We start from the raw sequence: 18118 nt of genomic DNA, 5'->3' as shown, positions 1-18118 counted from the left end.
CCTGTGTCAGATTATGTGGTTGACCGCAATGCGACCCTTCTGTCCAACACTACGACATCCTCTACACTAGTGAGGTGTGATCACTAGACCGTGTGTCAGATTATGTGGTTGACCGCAATGCGACCCTTCTGTCCAACACTGCACTGATTTCTCACGGGAATTGTGGTTAGGGTAATGTGTCCAAACGTAATGCCGGTTCAATGTGTGGTCTTAAGCTTTAAATACCCGTTAATGTACGTACTTTGATTTATTTGAACTTTTATCACTGTTATTTGCCGATCTGGATTAGGTTTTTAAATTAATGTACAAAATTGTTTTACTTCTGGTCGGGATTGATTTAATTGAATTTGATGGGATTGTATGGATTGTTTTAGATTGTACCCTTTTCAAATATTAATTTTATTTCAACTCCTAATACGTCATTGAGAAATAAGTGTCAATATATTTTTGATATATAAGTGGTTTATTTTTCGTTAAATTCTTTGTTTCAGTATACTTTTCAATGATCATTTCTATTTAAAAGTTCATTTAAAAACTTTTTCTGTTTATAATCATACAATAAATTGATTGTTAAAGCCTACATGGCAAACTACGTTGATCAGAATTATTAAACAAATGCTACGATTACGCATAACGTTTTCAACATTCAATTGAACTCCTCTTACTTCAGAATATGGCGAGTGCCCTCGATCTTTCAAAGGAATATTCCACATACTATTTGTCATTGGTAACATCTAGTATTGAGCGTCTCTCACATTTAACTGCGGAATGAATGATCGCCCGAATGATGAATCATATTCGTAGTGTATTAATCTCTAAGGTTCGCATCTGGCATGACAGGAAGGGTCTCCAGATGACTAATGATTTATATTACACCTGTGAGAGCTCCGTGCATCGGTGACAATACATTAGCGGAGAGATCACAAACGTTGGGGCTGTTAATAAATAGAAAATACTTCAAATATATTAATTTTAGTTTACAATCTTTGTAGTCATCTTTCATTGATGTCAGACAATAGTTTTCGACTTTGGTTCAATCGTACAAGAGCTTCGTCAATTCATTAACACGTAATTTGGGATTTATTAGCTTCCTTCTCAACTTTAATTGATACTCCCAAGCTGACTGGATAGGTGGACAAAATAGAAAACTTTCTTGATCAGTCATCCAAAAGGGGAAAAACCCCGAAGATGAAAAAAGAAAAAAAATTTAAAAAGTCACAATTTAACAAACAATTGTTGGTTTGTCTCTTGTTGTTCGTTCTACTCTAAGAGTGAAGCAACTAAATATGTTTAAAATAAAGTAAAAGATGTTCAAGTTTTAAGGGGTAAATTTTGCCGGACATACTCACAGAGCTGGCCCAGCTTGCCTATCTTAAAGGTCTTGAAGCCTAACCCATTTAAGTTGAGAAAGGCTATAAGGAATCTGGTAACTCTTGAGGTTTTGTCATCATCTTAGCTCTTATTTATAACCTTTTTGAAGGAGAAAGCTATTCAACGTCTACCTAGAAGTTGCAGAAGTCTATAGCTTTTCTTTAAGACACTATATCCGCTGAGGATTTTTTGTTAAGGATTCGTTCAAGGATAAACTTGTTTCCTGATTCCTGAACAGTCATTGGGATTAGACAGAATAGATCTGCCACGTATTGGACGCTACTCAATGGCTTTCATATTGAGTTATAGTCTGTATGGTGGAACCTGTCTCCTGACCGGGTCTACCGGGGACTGGCCAAAGGTTTAAAGACCAGTCCCAGGTAGACGAAGGGTCAAGAGACAGGTTCCACCATACAGACTATAGCAAGATGTGTAATGGAGGTTGAAGTAGGGAATGACAGGCGATATGTCATGCAGCTCTGACTTCAATAGCTCAGCGCCTTGGATTCTGCTTTGTAGGAAAGCTCCCACCTTCAAATGTACAATGTACTGATTGTATTTTTAGAGTACCCTCTATATCATCTTTGGGTTGTACATTTACTCTAATACATTTATTCCATCTTCATTGATTTGCTTAGTTCATTTATATCATGCCAGTTAGTGTTTAGAATATTATTATTTAATTTCTAATCCAAAGCACTTAATCGTCTGATTTCATATTTAAAATTTGTTATTTTCGTCTTGATGCATGTTAAAAAACCACAGTAAACTCTAAAATAAAACTGAAATGCTAAAAGTAAATTTTCAATAGTTTTATTTTATAATTTTTATACAACACTCATTTTTTAGTTCACAGTTTTTTTGGTGTGTTCATGTTAGTGTAAAACATACAAAATCCAACATATAAGAATGTAATAATATATTTTAAAAGAATTTAAATATCCAAAAATTAATAGGTGATAAAAATAATAAGCCACAAAGGCTTAAAATTCAATTTATTCTTAAAAACGACTGATGAAATGGGATTTTACAAAGTCAGCCTGAGTTGGTAATCCTGCTATTGTTTCCCTCTTCAGCACTCGCAGTTAATCAAATATTAAACCAAATACGGCCACCAATACTGTTACTGGGTCTCAATGAAAACATGAAATGTTAGATTCCAATTTAGTTATGAGGCATCGCTGGCAGTCTGTGCTAAATTAACTTTCTTTATACCCTTAAACTAGCAATCAATTGATAGTGTTCGTTTATATAACTTAATCAATGTAAAATAATGCTGTATCTCGTTGACATTTTGTTTACATTGTTGAAGTTGGAGCCAGGTTTATAATGATTGTATATGATGAAATGATCAAATAATTAATAATTATCCGTAGAAGACAAAGCAAACATTCAATATCTTTCACTGTTCATGACTAACCATTATACTAATTTGATTTCTTTGAAAACATTTTCTGACTGAACTTCTCTTACGTGTTTTCCAGGTACCAAAAATTCTGGTCTGATATAAGATATGGAGTTAAGTGTAAGACTGCAGAGGAACAATGTTTTTGACGTGACCTCAAAATGAGTAAGGTACTTCTCAACTACACTATTTCTAAAATTACCGTCGGGTAACAACTAAATTAGCACATCACCTCCTAATGTTAACCTTTTTCAATTGAAGTTTATAAAAAGTTTGTAATACGGTCAAATGTTTATTTTGGCCTCCCCATGAATCCCCAAAAAAGAGGAGATTTTTCACATTTTCAGCCAAGTTATTGTCTACAAAGTGAACTAGCATTTGGCAGATGTCGCTACCTTCATTCCCTTCGCACTTAGAATACATGTAGAATAACTTTTACCATTGCTTAAGATGTGTATGTTAAAGGAATATTGATAACTGCCTTTTGTAAAAGGCGTCATTTTTAGTCACGTCAGGTACACAAAAATTTCGACCGTGGTCTATACAAATTCCCTAAAATAAAACGGTGTTTTCTGTACCTTTCTTTTGATTTCACAGAGCTTGTCAGCCTTACATTTGTGGAGTTTTAGCTGGGTCTCAAGACTTTTCATCTCTTTAGTTAAGTTTAATATGTTATCATCGTATTTAGATTCTTTCAATTTGACCTGAAGACTACCCAGTTTTACATTAGTTGTATCACAAAAACTACACGTATCGGTACGTGGATAGCCAAACAACATATTGAAGTTTAGACCTATAGGTTTCTTATAAGCATTTTACCTCAGGGTATTTTGTCTCATTTTATGCATAAATCTGCCCATCGCTTTAATTCAAACTTGTAAATAAAAATAAGCAAAACCCACTGAAACAGTTACCAAACAAATACAGGAAGCAAGTGGAAATATGGCACACACGATCGATTCGATTGAGTTAACCCGTGAAATAGTGAGTGTGGAAACGGTTCTATTCAAGGTTGAGATCAATCACCCATGGAAATACTGTTTGCAATGATCGCAATGAAGGTGGTGGGGAGTTATAAAAGTCTCCGTCCCTCTGGAGGTAGCAAAAGTTAAGTATGTGGGTGTTTGTGTTTCTGATAGGACTCACGGGGGCGCGGGAGATACACGGGGCTTCGCCCCTGGAGAAGCTAGAGTCTTCGCCCCTGGTGGAGAAACTGTACGTGGAGAGGACGAGGTCGTCGGATTTGGACTCTTCTGCGACTGGTTATATCTACAGGAACGACGGGAGAGGAGCTGGAACCTATGTGAGGCTGGGAGACCAGGCGGCCGGGCAGTACTTGGACAGCCGCAGTAAGTTAAATATTTTTTTTTAAATTTAAGTAACGTATTTTGTTTGGATTTGTAATAGATTGTCTGGGTGTTAAAGGTTGTAGCGCTTGCCTTCGTGTCTGAAGATTGCTGGTTCGAATCCAACCGAGATCTACCACAGATACTTGGTACTTGGTAATAACCATAGATCGGTTATTAATTATGATGCTTTCTATCTACAGGTCAACGATGATAGTAACAAAACCAGCGTTTTGATCGTTCCCTTACAGAAAACTTTAATAAATACCACCGACGTGGCACACAAAAATAAATATTATAATATAGGCACCTGAATATATGGTTTGACCTAGAAATAATTAGAACACAAATGAAACCATTGTAGTTTGATAGTGAAAAGTATTGTGAATAACATATCAAAAGTTTCCAAAAATATCTTTGGTGGAACACCACCATTTTTCCAAAATGGCGGCCAAATCCAGTAGTTTTTTGCTTTTTATTGAAATTCTGACTTTCCAGTCAATATTGGTGAAAAGTCGTAAATACATTTTATTTTCCTCCTGAAATTATCTTTAAAATGATACCAAATACATGTACGTACAACCAAAAATAAGCCCCGCAGAAATAATAAAATATTTCAAATAAAGGTTTTTCAATAAATTAATGTAATAATAGTCCAAGCAAACTAATAAAACAGACACAGGTATCGTATAAAAATTTGCAAGTAAACGTTTTATGGTTTTATTTTTATTTTTGTGGTGCGCAGAGTGAAATTTCAAAAGTTGCAAAAAATCAGTCCACGGGAAACCCCTAAATTAATTATATAAAATGGCGGCTTTTCCCAATAGGTATTGGAGAAATTTTGCAAAAAGAGATACCGAATGCTTTTTTGCACAGTTTTCAAGAAATTGACTTGGGACCACCGCCAATATTTATTGAATGGTCCGTAATTAATTTCGATATGGGATGCTTTTAGGGCATCATCATTTTAGGGCATTATCTTGGATCATCCATATTGGATATCAATATTATTTAATGTAATTATAGTGTTGTGACACATCATTATGAACTAGATTTCCACGCTGATTTCAATTCTGAAATCTGTTTTTAAATAGCTATTTTTTATTTTAAGAGATATACAAACACATTCTCCCCCATACATTGCTTATGGACGTTTCGTACTTTGACAATTTAAACACACATTGAAAACTACCACAGCCTAATGGTGTACACCATCAGGTTCAAGTATGGCTTGGAAATAGTTCACCAGCAGAATCAACAGATTGGGGTTGGTGTTTGACTGATGGTGCATATGCCCTTTATACCAGCACTACCTTCTCTATTAAAGCTCATCCACTGAAAACGTCATTCTGGTTGTAACAGTAAGTGTAAATGCCAAAAGAGGGATGATGAAAAAAAATGGTATATGTGAGTACTTTGATACCAGAACGAACTTGTTGACGTATTAACAACCCGAGATATAAATCTTTTAACAAAAACTGATTTAAATAAAGGGTAATTTAATATTGTGTTGGGGTTTTTACCTCGTCTCCAAATAGTCTGTTTTAACTATAAATAGCTAAAATGAAAGCTCTTACATCACTGATTATTTTAAGGCTATAACGAACTGCAAGCATCAATTAGACCTGGAGAAAAATACTCTTAGATCACTGAATATTTTAAGGCTAGAACGAACTGCAAGCATTAATAAGACCTGGATAAAAATAATCTAAACCCATTTTCAAAGTACGATACGTCCATTAGTAATGTACAGGGGAGAGTTTTTGTTAAGAAACGAGTTAAATATCTTAAGAAACGAAAAAACTTATTTAAAAACGGATTTAAGCATTGAAATCAGCGTAGAAATCTAGTTCATAATGATGTGTCACAATACTATAATTACATAAAAAAATATTATATCCAATATGGCGGATCCAAGATGGTGGCCAAAAACGCGTTCACTATCGAAATGAAGTACTGACTACCCAATAAATATTGGTGGTGGTCCTAACTTAATATCTCGAAACAATTTGCAAAAAAGCATGTTGCATCTTTTTCAAAATATGGCCAATGTTGGGAAAAGCCGCCATCTTTTATAATTATTTTACGGGTTTCCCGAGGACTGGTTTTTGGCAACTTTTAGTATGTCACTCTGCACACCCAACAATAAAAATAAAACCATAACACATTAACTTGAAATTTTTACACGAACCCTATGTCAGAAATTTTAGTTTGCTTGGACTATTACGTTAATTTATAAAAAAAATATTATTATTTTAAATATTTTATTATTTCTACAGGGTTTATTTTTGGTTGTAGGTACATGTATTTGGTATTATTTTAAAGGTAATTTCAGGAGGAAAATAAAATGTATTTACGACTTTTCACCAATATTGACTGGATAGTCAGAATTTCAATAAAAAGCAAAAAACTGCCGGATTTGGCCGCCATTTTGGAAAAAAGGTGGTGTTCCACCAAAGATATTTTTGGAGACTTTTGATATATTATTCACAATACCTTTCACTATCGAATAACAATAGTTTCATCTGTGTTCTAATTATTTCTAGGTTTTGCTATTTTTTTCTTATTTTAAGGCGCCTAATAGCCTCGTTAAGTAATTAAATAAATTTTTTCAAATATTCATCCTATCTTTTGCAGTGGTATTAAGTGTAATAGGATTTAGTTAATCAGATTGAATGAATTAAAATTCATTAATACGAATTACAATTTATTTAGATTATAGAGTTAATCTAACTTAATATAATACTGAAAACTGTTCATTTTAAAACTTACACAAATCTTACTCTAAAGAAGCTCTGAGGATGGATTTTAATACTCCACTATCTCCAATATCACGTTTTTTTAATGAGCCATTACCAAAGCATATCATATTTTCAATATCATATCGATTCAGAAGAAATTAAATACTTTTATTGACTACATATCTCCTTAGATTGGTTGATAAAATAAACATTTCAACTCGTCTTACAATAAAAATACGAAATGTTTGATTTCAATTCGAGGTTGAGACATTGCTAGAATTCTGTGTTAAGTAAATTTTATTTATTCTTTATTTAATTTCTGAATATAAAGTTTTTTGAATTTTTTATATTTTTTGTTTAGGAAAACCCACATAAGTTAAGATTTGGGTGAAAAAAACAGGCTTTCCAAGTATATTATAAATGAGTTTCTAAAAGCAAATACCCATGAAAGACCACCTTAAGTTCTATCCGTAACAATTGAATTTGATTCTACATAATTAAATAAGAAAATATAATAAACATTAGTATTCAGTTAAGTTGTTACTTATAAAAAACATGACAACAAAACACTATTTCTCATAACACATAAAGGAGGCTAAATTCAGTTTTTACGTGGTAACATGCTTTTTTAATACCGTTTTCATAATATTTATTTCCTTTTCTGGTAACCAAAAATAAAATACCGATCGTAAATGTATTTCAATTTTTTACACTTTGCTACACCAGATATTGTAGAACAAATACAAACACTAAATAGGATATTACTGAAATTTGCTAAACTTTAACGCACCTTACCAATGTTGTTGATATATACAACATAATACTATTAGAATATTATATTAGAAAAACTATAATAATTAATCAAGATAAATATTCTACAGCTAAACTCTAAAAATATCAAATATATAGGCCAAGTTAAAAAAATAAAATGGAAACAAAACGAATAAATGAACAATGAGTTAAAAACAATGAATCCACTTGACATTTTGAAAAATAAATAAAATGAAATAGTATTCTCAAAGCACTATATCCAGCTCCTTTACATGATCAGTAGTGTATAGATGCCTTAGTGTAAAGCCATCTGAATTTTATAACAAACTAGCTGTACCCGCGGGCTTTGCCCCGTTTAACTTCATACGTGAGCTCGTTCGCATGGCTCAATCACGTCCTGGTTGAAGTTCGTTCGCTACGCTCACTCACCTTTAGGTTGGAGCTCGCTCGCTGCGCTCACACGTCCTGGTTGAAGTTCGTTCGCTATACGCTCACTCATCTTTAGGTTGGAGCTCGTTCGCTACGCTCACTCACCTTTAGGTTGGAGCTCGTTCGCTGCGCTCACTTGCCTTCAGGTTAGCTCGTTTGCTACGCTAACTCGCCTCCAGGTTGAAGTTCGTTCGCTACGCTCACTCACCTTTTGGTTGCAAATTAGCTGTTGTCATGAATTAAAAAAATAATAGTGCTGCACCCTGCTGGTAATCCTTGTAACTAAAATGCTATTGAACATCATAAAATAGAACCAACTTGTTTAATTGAAACAGCTGTTAAGATTCATTTATTCCTTTTAAATATGAAAAATCATACGGTTAACATGGGAAACTCCAGAGCCACTGGGGCGGAGCCCAAGAGTCCGATCAGGATAAAAACAACTTAGTTTTCCTATTTAATGCCTAAAGAATCAGTGTACCAAATTTCAGCCTCCTAGTTAAATGGGAAGTGGGAGAATTAGTGATGAGTGAGTGAGTGAGTGAGTCAGTGAGGGCTTTGCCTTTTATATATATAGATAAATTAAACACAAGTTATGTATTGGGATACAGGTTTAAGTCGTATTATTTTGTTAAATTGATATCATCACATGAACGATTTGAATTTAAACTCACAATATTAAGCAATATTATTACATAGTACTCACATTAAACCAAAACCAACATAAAATGCATCTCTTTTAATAGAATATAAATAAACTAATAACAATCAAATAACGACGCAATCAATCTACCACAAAGTAATCATTCGATATCCCAGAATAAACGGCAATATCTCCTAAACAAAAGCAATAAAACAGCCGTATTGTCGCGACCAATCTCGATAAAACTATCTCATAACATCGGATTATCGGATTCAATAACATTTGCTTTGACGGAATTGAGTACTTAAGTGACAAAAGGTATGAGATTTTAAGGTATCTCGCAACAAAGACCATGTAATCCGTTATAAAATCGCTTCTCCACAACAATAGTTGTCTATTGTGAAGCCGCTGATGATTTCCTGATTACGTCTTTTCGTGTTTTGGTAATCGCGGTGATGGATTTTATTTTGTATGTATTTCGTAAGCTTTGTTATATGTATTGTTATTGTTCTGTGGAAATTGAAAGTGTGTGGTCATGTGGGGTGGATTGAGTTGGTAAATTTGGTTAAGGTTTGGAATTCGAATACTTTATTGCTTATGTACAGTATTTTGTTTTTGGACCTTGACTTTTGTTAAGTATTATCAATTTTAAAAAACCTTTTGGTTTTAATCAAGTATATTCATGTTTGAGTTCGTCTCGACTTATTTTTATGTCAGGTGTGTCATAATTATTATCTAGTATGCAAATTAGTTTTACTCATATCAATTTATTTGTTGTACGTGATTACCAAATCTATACACTGTTGTGGTTTCGTAAGTTCTTGACCGTGACCGTGGTCGGATGACTTTCCTCTTCCAAATTCTATTTCACGGTTCCTTCCCACCAGGGACAATTCGTCCGTGGTTTTTGGGTTACACAACGACTCGTCGCCCAATTAGTTACGAAATCTGAAACAATAAAAAAATAGTCCAAACAATAATATCAAATCTAGTCAAATCTTGATGTGTGAGCTGCATTAAAATTACTCAAATCTTGGATCACATTCACTTCCAACTTAAACATGTTAAGTACATACAGATAGAATAACCTAGCTTAAAATAATTATCTTGAAAAGACATATTTAAATTAAAAAATGTATTTATTTCCGAGCGTCTCCCAGCACAAAATCTACTTTAAGGAGTGGCTCAGATTTCTTGCCATTTCACAATACACGTATCCTCGTTGACTTAATACTTTCCATTTTTTTTATTTCTTCTAGGTGTCTAATGTCAGGTTTTGTGGTCACATCAATGTGAGCTGCGTTTATATAATACCTGCCTTTTCAATCAGGATAGCTAGAATGAAAGGCTATGGTTTTGCCACTCATGTGTTCAGAACGTATTTTCTTTTTTGTACCCTGAAGAAGTTCAAGCAAAAATATGATCCAATGACGTATCTTAGTCGCCCTTCAGTGGTCGTAGACAATAATGGTATTTTAAATTTCATTTTAATGGTAAATTTCATATCGAAATAACCAAAGAGTCGAGCTAACTAAAACATTATACGTTTAGAGAACAAAATACAACCAAACCCTTGTGTTTTACACACAGTACTTGTCTTACATTATTGTCTTTGCTTACTTTAAAAACATTCCTATGCTCCAGACTTGGGAGCTGTGCCTCAAGAGAGATTATCACACCCTGGGGTGCCCTCGCCTATGGACTACGCCCTGCAGAGGTCGTCCTACAGGGGTCCTGTCCACTATCAGACGGTGGTCCATCATGGAAACGCTCCTGTAGTGCTGGCGTGAGTAAAATATTTTTGAGACAAGCACTAGCTGAACTTGTCGTATAAGATTTTTAAATGGAAAATTTTATGAATACTCTATAAACAGTTTCGTTTACCTGCAGAGACATAAACATAGTTTAACCAAAGGGTTGTAACGTTGAAATGTTCTGAGTGCTGTGAACGATTTGAGGTCTTGTCGGTTCACGGTTTAAGTCACATTTATAGCTCTTAAAACAGCTTGATTCTTTTAAAGCTAGGTAATTGCAATTTTTCCACAATGAGGAATTAGGGGATTTTCTCTGATGTTTTGTTCCTTATAGTTATTTCCTTTCCGACGTAAGAAAGGCACCACAGTGACGAAGTGGGGTTTGTTTTCTAAGGGTTGGTTCCTTAAAGTAACTTCCTCTCAGAGATAAGAAAAGTACCAAAGTGACGAAGTTGGTCTTGTTTTCTAAGGTTTGGGTCCTTAAGGTAATTTTCTTTCTGTTGTTAGAAAAGTACCACAGTGACGAAGTTGGTCTTGTTTTCTAAGGTTTGGGTCCTTAAGGTAATTTTCTTTCTGTTGTTAGAAAAGTACCACAGTGACGAAGTTGGTCTTGTTTTCTAAGGTTTGGGTCCTTAAGGTAATTTTCTTTCTGTTGTTAGAAAAGTACCACAGTGACGAAGTGGGTTTTGTTTTCTAATGTTTGGGTCCTTAAGGTAATTTTCTTTCTGTTGTTAGAAAAGTACCATAGTTACGATGTTGGTCTTGTTTTCTAAGGTTTGGGTCCTTAAGGTAATTTTCTTTCTGTTGTTAGAAAAGTACCACAGTGACGAAGTGGGTTTTGATTTCTAAGGTTTGGGTCCTTAAGGTAATTTTCTTTCTGTTGTTAGAAAAGTACCATAGTTACGAAGGATGTTTCGTATTCTAAGGTGGTTTGGTTCCTTAAGGTTATTTCCTTTCAGACGTATAAAGAAAAGTACCACAGTTACGTAGTGGGTTTTGTTTTTTAAGGGTTGGGTCCCTAAGGTTCTTCCCTTTCTGATGTTAGAAAAGTATTCACAGTTACGAATTAGTTTTGTTTTCTGAGGTTTGGGTCCTTAAGGTCATTTTTTTCAGAAGTAAAAAATGTGTCCACCGTTACGAGTAGGGGGTTGTTCTTTGAAATTCGGGTCCATAGGGTAGTTTCCTTTCAGAAGTGCTTTCCGACGTTAACAAAAGTATCCACGGTTACGAATTGGGACACAATTTCTTTAGAATCCTGTCCTGTGAATAGGCGTATTTACGTTAATTTAAGTAGATTAGGTAGTTAAAATGTCTTCTTAAGGATGGGCCTAAAGAGGTCAATTGCTTTCAGAAGTAAAAAAATGCGTCCACCATTTCAAACTGAGGATTTTTCTTCAAGGTTTGGTTCTTTGACATTTCCTCATACTTTTTAATATATATATGTCTTATTTACTTTTCAGAAGTAGCCACAGGTTAAAAGGATTTAGAGCTATAATATTAATGTTGAACGTATTTCCATTCCCAAAACATGTCATTCTGTTTAAACCAATAAGATGTAAAATGCTGCTTTCTGACGTTAACAAAAGTATCCACGGTTACGAATTGGGACACAATTCCTTTAGAATCCTGTCCTGTGAATAGGCGCATTTACGTTAATTTAAGTAGATTAGGTAGTTAAAATGTCTTCTTAAGGATGGGCCTAAAGAGGTCAATTGCTTTCAGAAGTAAAAAAATGCGTCCACCATTTCAAACTGAGGATTTTTCTTCAAGGTTTGGTTCTTTGACATTTCCTCATACTTTTTAATATATATATGTCTTATTTACTTTTCAGAAGTAGCCACAGGTTAAAAGGATTTAGAGCTATAATATTAATGTTGAACGTATTTCCATTCCCAAAACATGTCATTCTGTTTAAACCAATAAGATGTAAAATGCTGCTTTCTGACGTTAACAAAAGTATCCACGGTTACGAATTGGGACACAATTCCTTTAGAATCCTGTCCTGTGAATAGGCGCATTTACGTTAATTTAAGTAGATTAGGTAGTTAAAATGTCTTCTTAAGGATGGGCCTAAAGAGGTCAACTGCTTTCAGAAGTAATAAAATGCGTCCACCATTTCAAACTGAGGATTTTTCTTCAAGGTTTGGTTCTTTGACATTTCCTCATACTTTTTAATATATATATGTCTTATTTACTTTTCAGAAGTAGCCACAGGTTAAAAGGATTTAGAGCTATAATATTAATGTTGAACGTATTTCTATTCCCAAAACATGTCATTCTGTTTAAACCAATAAGATGTAAAAGGCATTTTAAGACACTGTAAGTTTGCCAGTGGTGATGAGGAAATAGGAAAAATGATCACAAGATTTTTGTAAGCTAGTTAAAGATTCTTTTTACTTGCAGTTATGCCAGTGATGAGCAAGGAGGGCCATACAACGCAGTGAAAGACCATGATGTACAAAGTCGAGACTACGGCCAAGGCCAATACGGTGGTGGACAGAACTACGACCACGTTGGTGGGCATGGTCAAGTTTATGACCAAGGCTTGGCTGGTCATGGTCAAGCTTTTGACCATGGTGCAGGTGGTCACGATGAAGGCTACAACGGTTTGGTCGTTTATGATCAAGGCTACGACCACGGTGGTGCTGGTCATGATCAAGGCTACAACCACGGTGTTGCTGGTCATGATCAAGGCTACGACCACGGTGCTGGTCATGATCAAGGCTACGACCACGGTGGTGGTGGTCATGGCCAGGACTACCACCACGCTCATGGTCACGGACATGGCCACAAGTACAGCAAAGGTGGTGGATCATCTCATCAATCTGGCCACCACAGCAGTCATGGCCACAAGGGAGATAAGGGGTAAGCCTTATAAATTATATTTTAAATTTATGTTTTATGAGGCCACTTTTCATAATGTTGGGATAATCCTACATTGTCCAATGTAATGTTTTTGGAAAAAATATGGCAATGTTTGTATGGTTTCAATGTTCAACTCGATATTTTCCATATCCTATTTATTGAAAGTTTTTTTTTTTTTTATCAGAAATATTATGATTTCCTAATTCCTAGTTTCCTGCTACGTAAACAATTTTAATTTGTAGTCATACATTGAACTCAGTTTGGTAAGGGTTCTTACTTTTTAATATTTCCCATAAGTTAATTTGTGGACGCATATGGGTATGTAGAAATCTTCAAGAAACTTTAGAAAAGAAAATATTCCAAACACTTAGCTACATCGATAAATGTATGTATTTTGTTAATTGTATGATTAAATTCCTCTCGAATATGTTTTTAATTTCCCTTATTTCAGAAACTGATCTTGTACGTAAAATATAAATAGTAACCCAAAATGGCCTCTTATAAATTAACTAAAGTAACTTTTAAGGTTCCTTTCCACCTACAGTATTTTCCTCTCTGATCCGGAATCCAATGCTCATAAAACTTTCATACGAATAGGTACAAAAGCCACCACGACTTCTCAAAGGGCCAACACGGACACCATGGCAAGGAAGGGTCCAAGGGTCATTACAGTGAGGCCGAAGGTCATAAGGGTTCACATCACGACCAAGGGGGAAAATATGGTGCAAGCCACGCCGCCGAGAAGGGGGAGAAGGGGGGTAAATATGGCCACGAGGACCATCACAAGAAGGGACACAAGACCAAGGGCTACCACAACGTATACCATAAGGTTAGTAAAGAATTGTTGGTCCAAGTGTCACCTTCTACAAAAAACCGCTAAGTTTATCAGACGTAACAACGCGTTTCTGGTGGATTGTCGACGATCTTGATTGACGATTGTTGACGATTTTGATGTGTGCTATGGTCCAGTTGCGTATCTAGGGGGGGGGGGGGTTAAGAGTGATACCCCCCTGACCTTAAAACACGATTAATATGACTCTAAATAGCCTTAAAACGCGAGTTTACAGGTATAGTTTTCAAACATTTTTCGGGGGAGAGAACGCCTCCCCCCAGACACCGCGGCGAAACCCCCCACTTAGGGTCATCCTAGTTATGCCTATGCCATGGTCCGTCGCAAAACGTCCTACAAGATGGTCTAAATGTTACTCGCCACAAAAAGTACTTTTGAGTTTAGTCAAATTAACATTGTGTCAGTGGAGGATTGTTAATGGTTTCAATCTTCTAACTGTGATATGTGGTACCACGATGGCCCCTGTACCACAAGGTAGTTCAAAGTGCATTGTAAATAGTCTTTAAGTGTTAACCACAAATAGAGTCTTGAGGTTAGGTGAATTAACCTGTGGTTATTCAATTGTCTTGGTGTCGCAATTGAGAAGTGTCATCCCACCATGATTGGACTGCTATATTTCGTACTACAAGGTGAATAAACCAAGAGTATTAATTGCCTACATATTATTTTTTACAAAAACTTTTACTGTATTGCAACTGTGATGCAAGTCCAAGTAAAATACTCCTCTGTAAATTATCTTTGGCATCCCACCAACTACTTTAATATGTATCAAAAGTTGAGTGGCTGTAACGGATTTTCTATGGATTAAGTGTAAGTAACTATTAAATGTAAATACACCAAAAAAGGTAAATGTAAAAGTAACCTATGGTAACTGTGGTGGATTGTTGATGGTCTTGGTTCCACAATTGTTAAAGTGTGGTTCACCACAAGACTAAAGGCTACCACAATGTCTACCACAACTTGCGCCTGAGGTCAAATGCTGATGATGTTAGTCTTGCACCCACGATGTGAGATGCACCTCAAGAACATTTACAATATTATGTACCATTTTCGTTTCTTGGGAATTCCTTATGGTTTTGTTTTTTTTAAACTTCATTAAAGTGGTCAGCTTGGTAAACCATTAACAGGTACATACTTAGTTTCTACTAGACACATAAAGCTATATCGGTTTAGGCTTATTTTAAAAGAATGTAATGACGAACTTTTATCCATCCAATTAATTTTTTAAATAAAAAGTGTTTAAAAGCCTATGACATATACGAAAGCGGAAATAATGCCAGAAGAAGCAGGTCAGTCAGTTCAATCCATAACTGTCTTGATAAAACTCTAATATTTGCGTGTTTAGGATTCGCTGCATGTCAAAGTTTGTTTTTATTTGACGTCCTGTCTAACTTTTATGAACTGTCACCGATGCCAGTCAGCGTGACTTTCATCTCATTGGTTATTGGGTTTGCCTTCCATTTAAGGTTTGTATGAATGTGAAATTCGCGTGAAGGACATCACGTGGGCGAAAAGTTTATTTTCAAGATTGCTTTAAGCCCTAATGATGAAATGTACTACATTCACAATACTTAGGTAGTTTGAGGGGTAGTTCCCCCACCAATTTGTATTTAATGTATGTTGCTTAATCAGTTGAGCTATTATTTCAATGGCAAGGGTAAAGTGGAGGGGAGAGATTTCTTCCCCTAAAATCGCCTAAATATTGTGAACGAAGTATGCTGTTGTAACATGGTAGGATAAGAAAGTGTCTTCAACCATATTTACATTTGATACATCACGCCTTAAGAACTTAGATTGGCTTCGTATGGTCGTAATTTCAGTAAAAAGTAGATTAACAGTAGATTTGAGTCAGTAACGATGCTATACTAACCGTACAAGAAGTAGCCTAACTGTTTGGTTAGGAATACACAAATTGAATACACCATAATGAAATTATGAGTGGCGGGATAAAATACAAATACAGTCACAACAATCTAACTTTTGTCTCGAATTTATAAGATGAATACAAGAAGTGACGTGAACTCCGTAAGGAATACACTACATTGAGTTGAAGTTATAATGAAATTATGAGTGACAATTTTTGTATTTTCAGGATGAATACAAGAAGGAGCACTCGTTCTACGACGACGCTCACCACGGTGGTCACCAGGAGAAGTACGGGAATCACCACAAGCACCACAACCAGGAACATGGGGATCACCAGAAGGGGGGACACCACGAGTCGGCGTACAAGGTGACTAGATACACGAACAATCAGTGGTGAAACCGATGGTCGCTTGGCTGCCAATTCGTGATGCTTTTTAGATCGACGTTTGATAGTGGTTATAGTGTCCACATAGCGTTCAAAAGGTTTTAAGATCAACCCTGAGAAAATTCAGTAGTGTTTCGATGGTTCGAAACTGGATTTAGCTGTCCTTTATCATTGGGAAAATAAATGAACCTGGTTAACGAAACAGATTAACTGAATCAGAAAAATCTACACAGATAGTTCCACTCTATTCTAATCATCTTTCGCTCATATTTGGGTTACAATTCGCACCTATATGGCATGTTGAGACGATGTTACAGCTATATTCCTTTAAAACACCTTATGCTAGTTGTCGTGGAAAATACACTAAAAAGATTTGGAAATAATTTGAAAATGCAGTACGTATGAGCTGTTAGTAATAAAACTAAAACTATAACTATATGAGGTGATTTTGTGTATATCTGTGTGTTTGCTCCGATTATATGAAAGAACTGACGAAATTGCTGAAATACACAAATTTAGGTCATAAATCTGACAAAATACAGTTCTATTCATGTTCTTAAAAGCCCGGAAGACTGATAATAAATGTACTAAAACATTCGTTGAGAATGTTTTGATAAACTAGGCTATACGATAATTTAATGTTTGCTGTTTCAGTTAAGAGAACTTCATTCGGTTCAAAAATAAACCGGAATTTTATATTTTAACAGCTAAAAACAGCTGGGAAGCTAATAACTATCCTATAGACATGTAGGGCTCAATCCATGTTGATACATTTTAGAATGAAAAAACCTTTAAAATATACTCTAAAACAAAGGGAATTTTAGCCTTTTATTCCAAAGATACCGTCATGAAAAAATAACCAACGATTTTCCAATAGAATGTGATGTTTAATTGTCCTTTTCCAAAATCTTTTACCAGGACATATTTTTTTACAGGAAGGACACAAAGGCAAGAAGGGCCACTACGAGAAAGGCCAATATGAAGACGAGGATGCTGGCCACAAGGCTAAGTCTGGCCATGAGAGTCATTATGGCCATCATTCAGAGCATGGCCAGAAAGGTGGCCATGAAGACCACAAGGCGCATGGGCACTCGGAGAAAAGCCACTGACCAAAAAACTGTTATGTTTCTTAAATTTTATTACGTTTTCAATAAAAGTCTAAAAAAAAATAATTGTCTAATGTATCCCGATCCATTTCTAATCATACCGTTTGTGGTGCTTTGTCATAATTTATGTTCTTATTCGTTGGTATAGTAATCAGTAACGGTATTAAGGACAATATTTTTAGTTTAAGTTTGTTTTATGTTTTTAGTTAACGTTAAATTGATATTTATAAATTCTTTTACGTGTAGTTTTGTTACTATTCACGTTCTAAATTAAACTTCAACAAAAATAATTTGATTTTATCTATAAATACGTTTGAAACAATCATTATAAGTTTTACGGATTTCCTCTGGATATTAACAACTCAATATTTTTTGTCAGAAAATTACCAAAAACAAATTATAAAAAATAGTATTTTAACGTTGAATCCAACTCATACTTTAAGCATATTGGAGACAATTAAAGCAGTACCTTAATACAAAAAAATAAAAAAATAAAACTTAAAAAACGACTCTAAGAAGCTCATAAACAAAATAAAGGAATTCAACTGTCACAATTATGTGTTATCTTTACATTGTATTATTTAAC

At 35.0% G+C, this 18118-nt stretch overlaps 1 protein-coding gene across 1 annotated transcript in view; it reads left to right on the top strand.

Moving 5' to 3' along the window:
- Positions 1-17535, top strand: part of LOC128984806 (histidine-rich glycoprotein-like) — a 29722-nt gene extending 12187 nt beyond the window's left edge. The window contains exons 4-9 of the mRNA XM_054404174.1: positions 3916-4125; positions 10351-10492; positions 12864-13325; positions 13923-14154; positions 16268-16408; positions 17362-17535. Coding sequence (XP_054260149.1) covers positions 3916-4125; positions 10351-10492; positions 12864-13325; positions 13923-14154; positions 16268-16408; positions 17362-17535 — 1361 coding nt within the window. The remainder of the gene's footprint in view (positions 1-3915; positions 4126-10350; positions 10493-12863; positions 13326-13922; positions 14155-16267; positions 16409-17361) is intronic.
- Positions 17536-18118: the final 583 nt, after the last annotated feature.

Source organism: Macrosteles quadrilineatus, unplaced genomic scaffold, assembly GCF_028750875.1.
Source record: "Macrosteles quadrilineatus isolate MER2022 unplaced genomic scaffold, UCM_ALF_1.0 Scaffold_2__2_contigs__length_208266976, whole genome shotgun sequence".
In the NCBI taxonomy this organism is placed as follows: domain Eukaryota; kingdom Metazoa; phylum Arthropoda; class Insecta; order Hemiptera; family Cicadellidae; genus Macrosteles; species Macrosteles quadrilineatus.
This window is presented reverse-complemented; position numbering and strand designations above follow the sequence as displayed.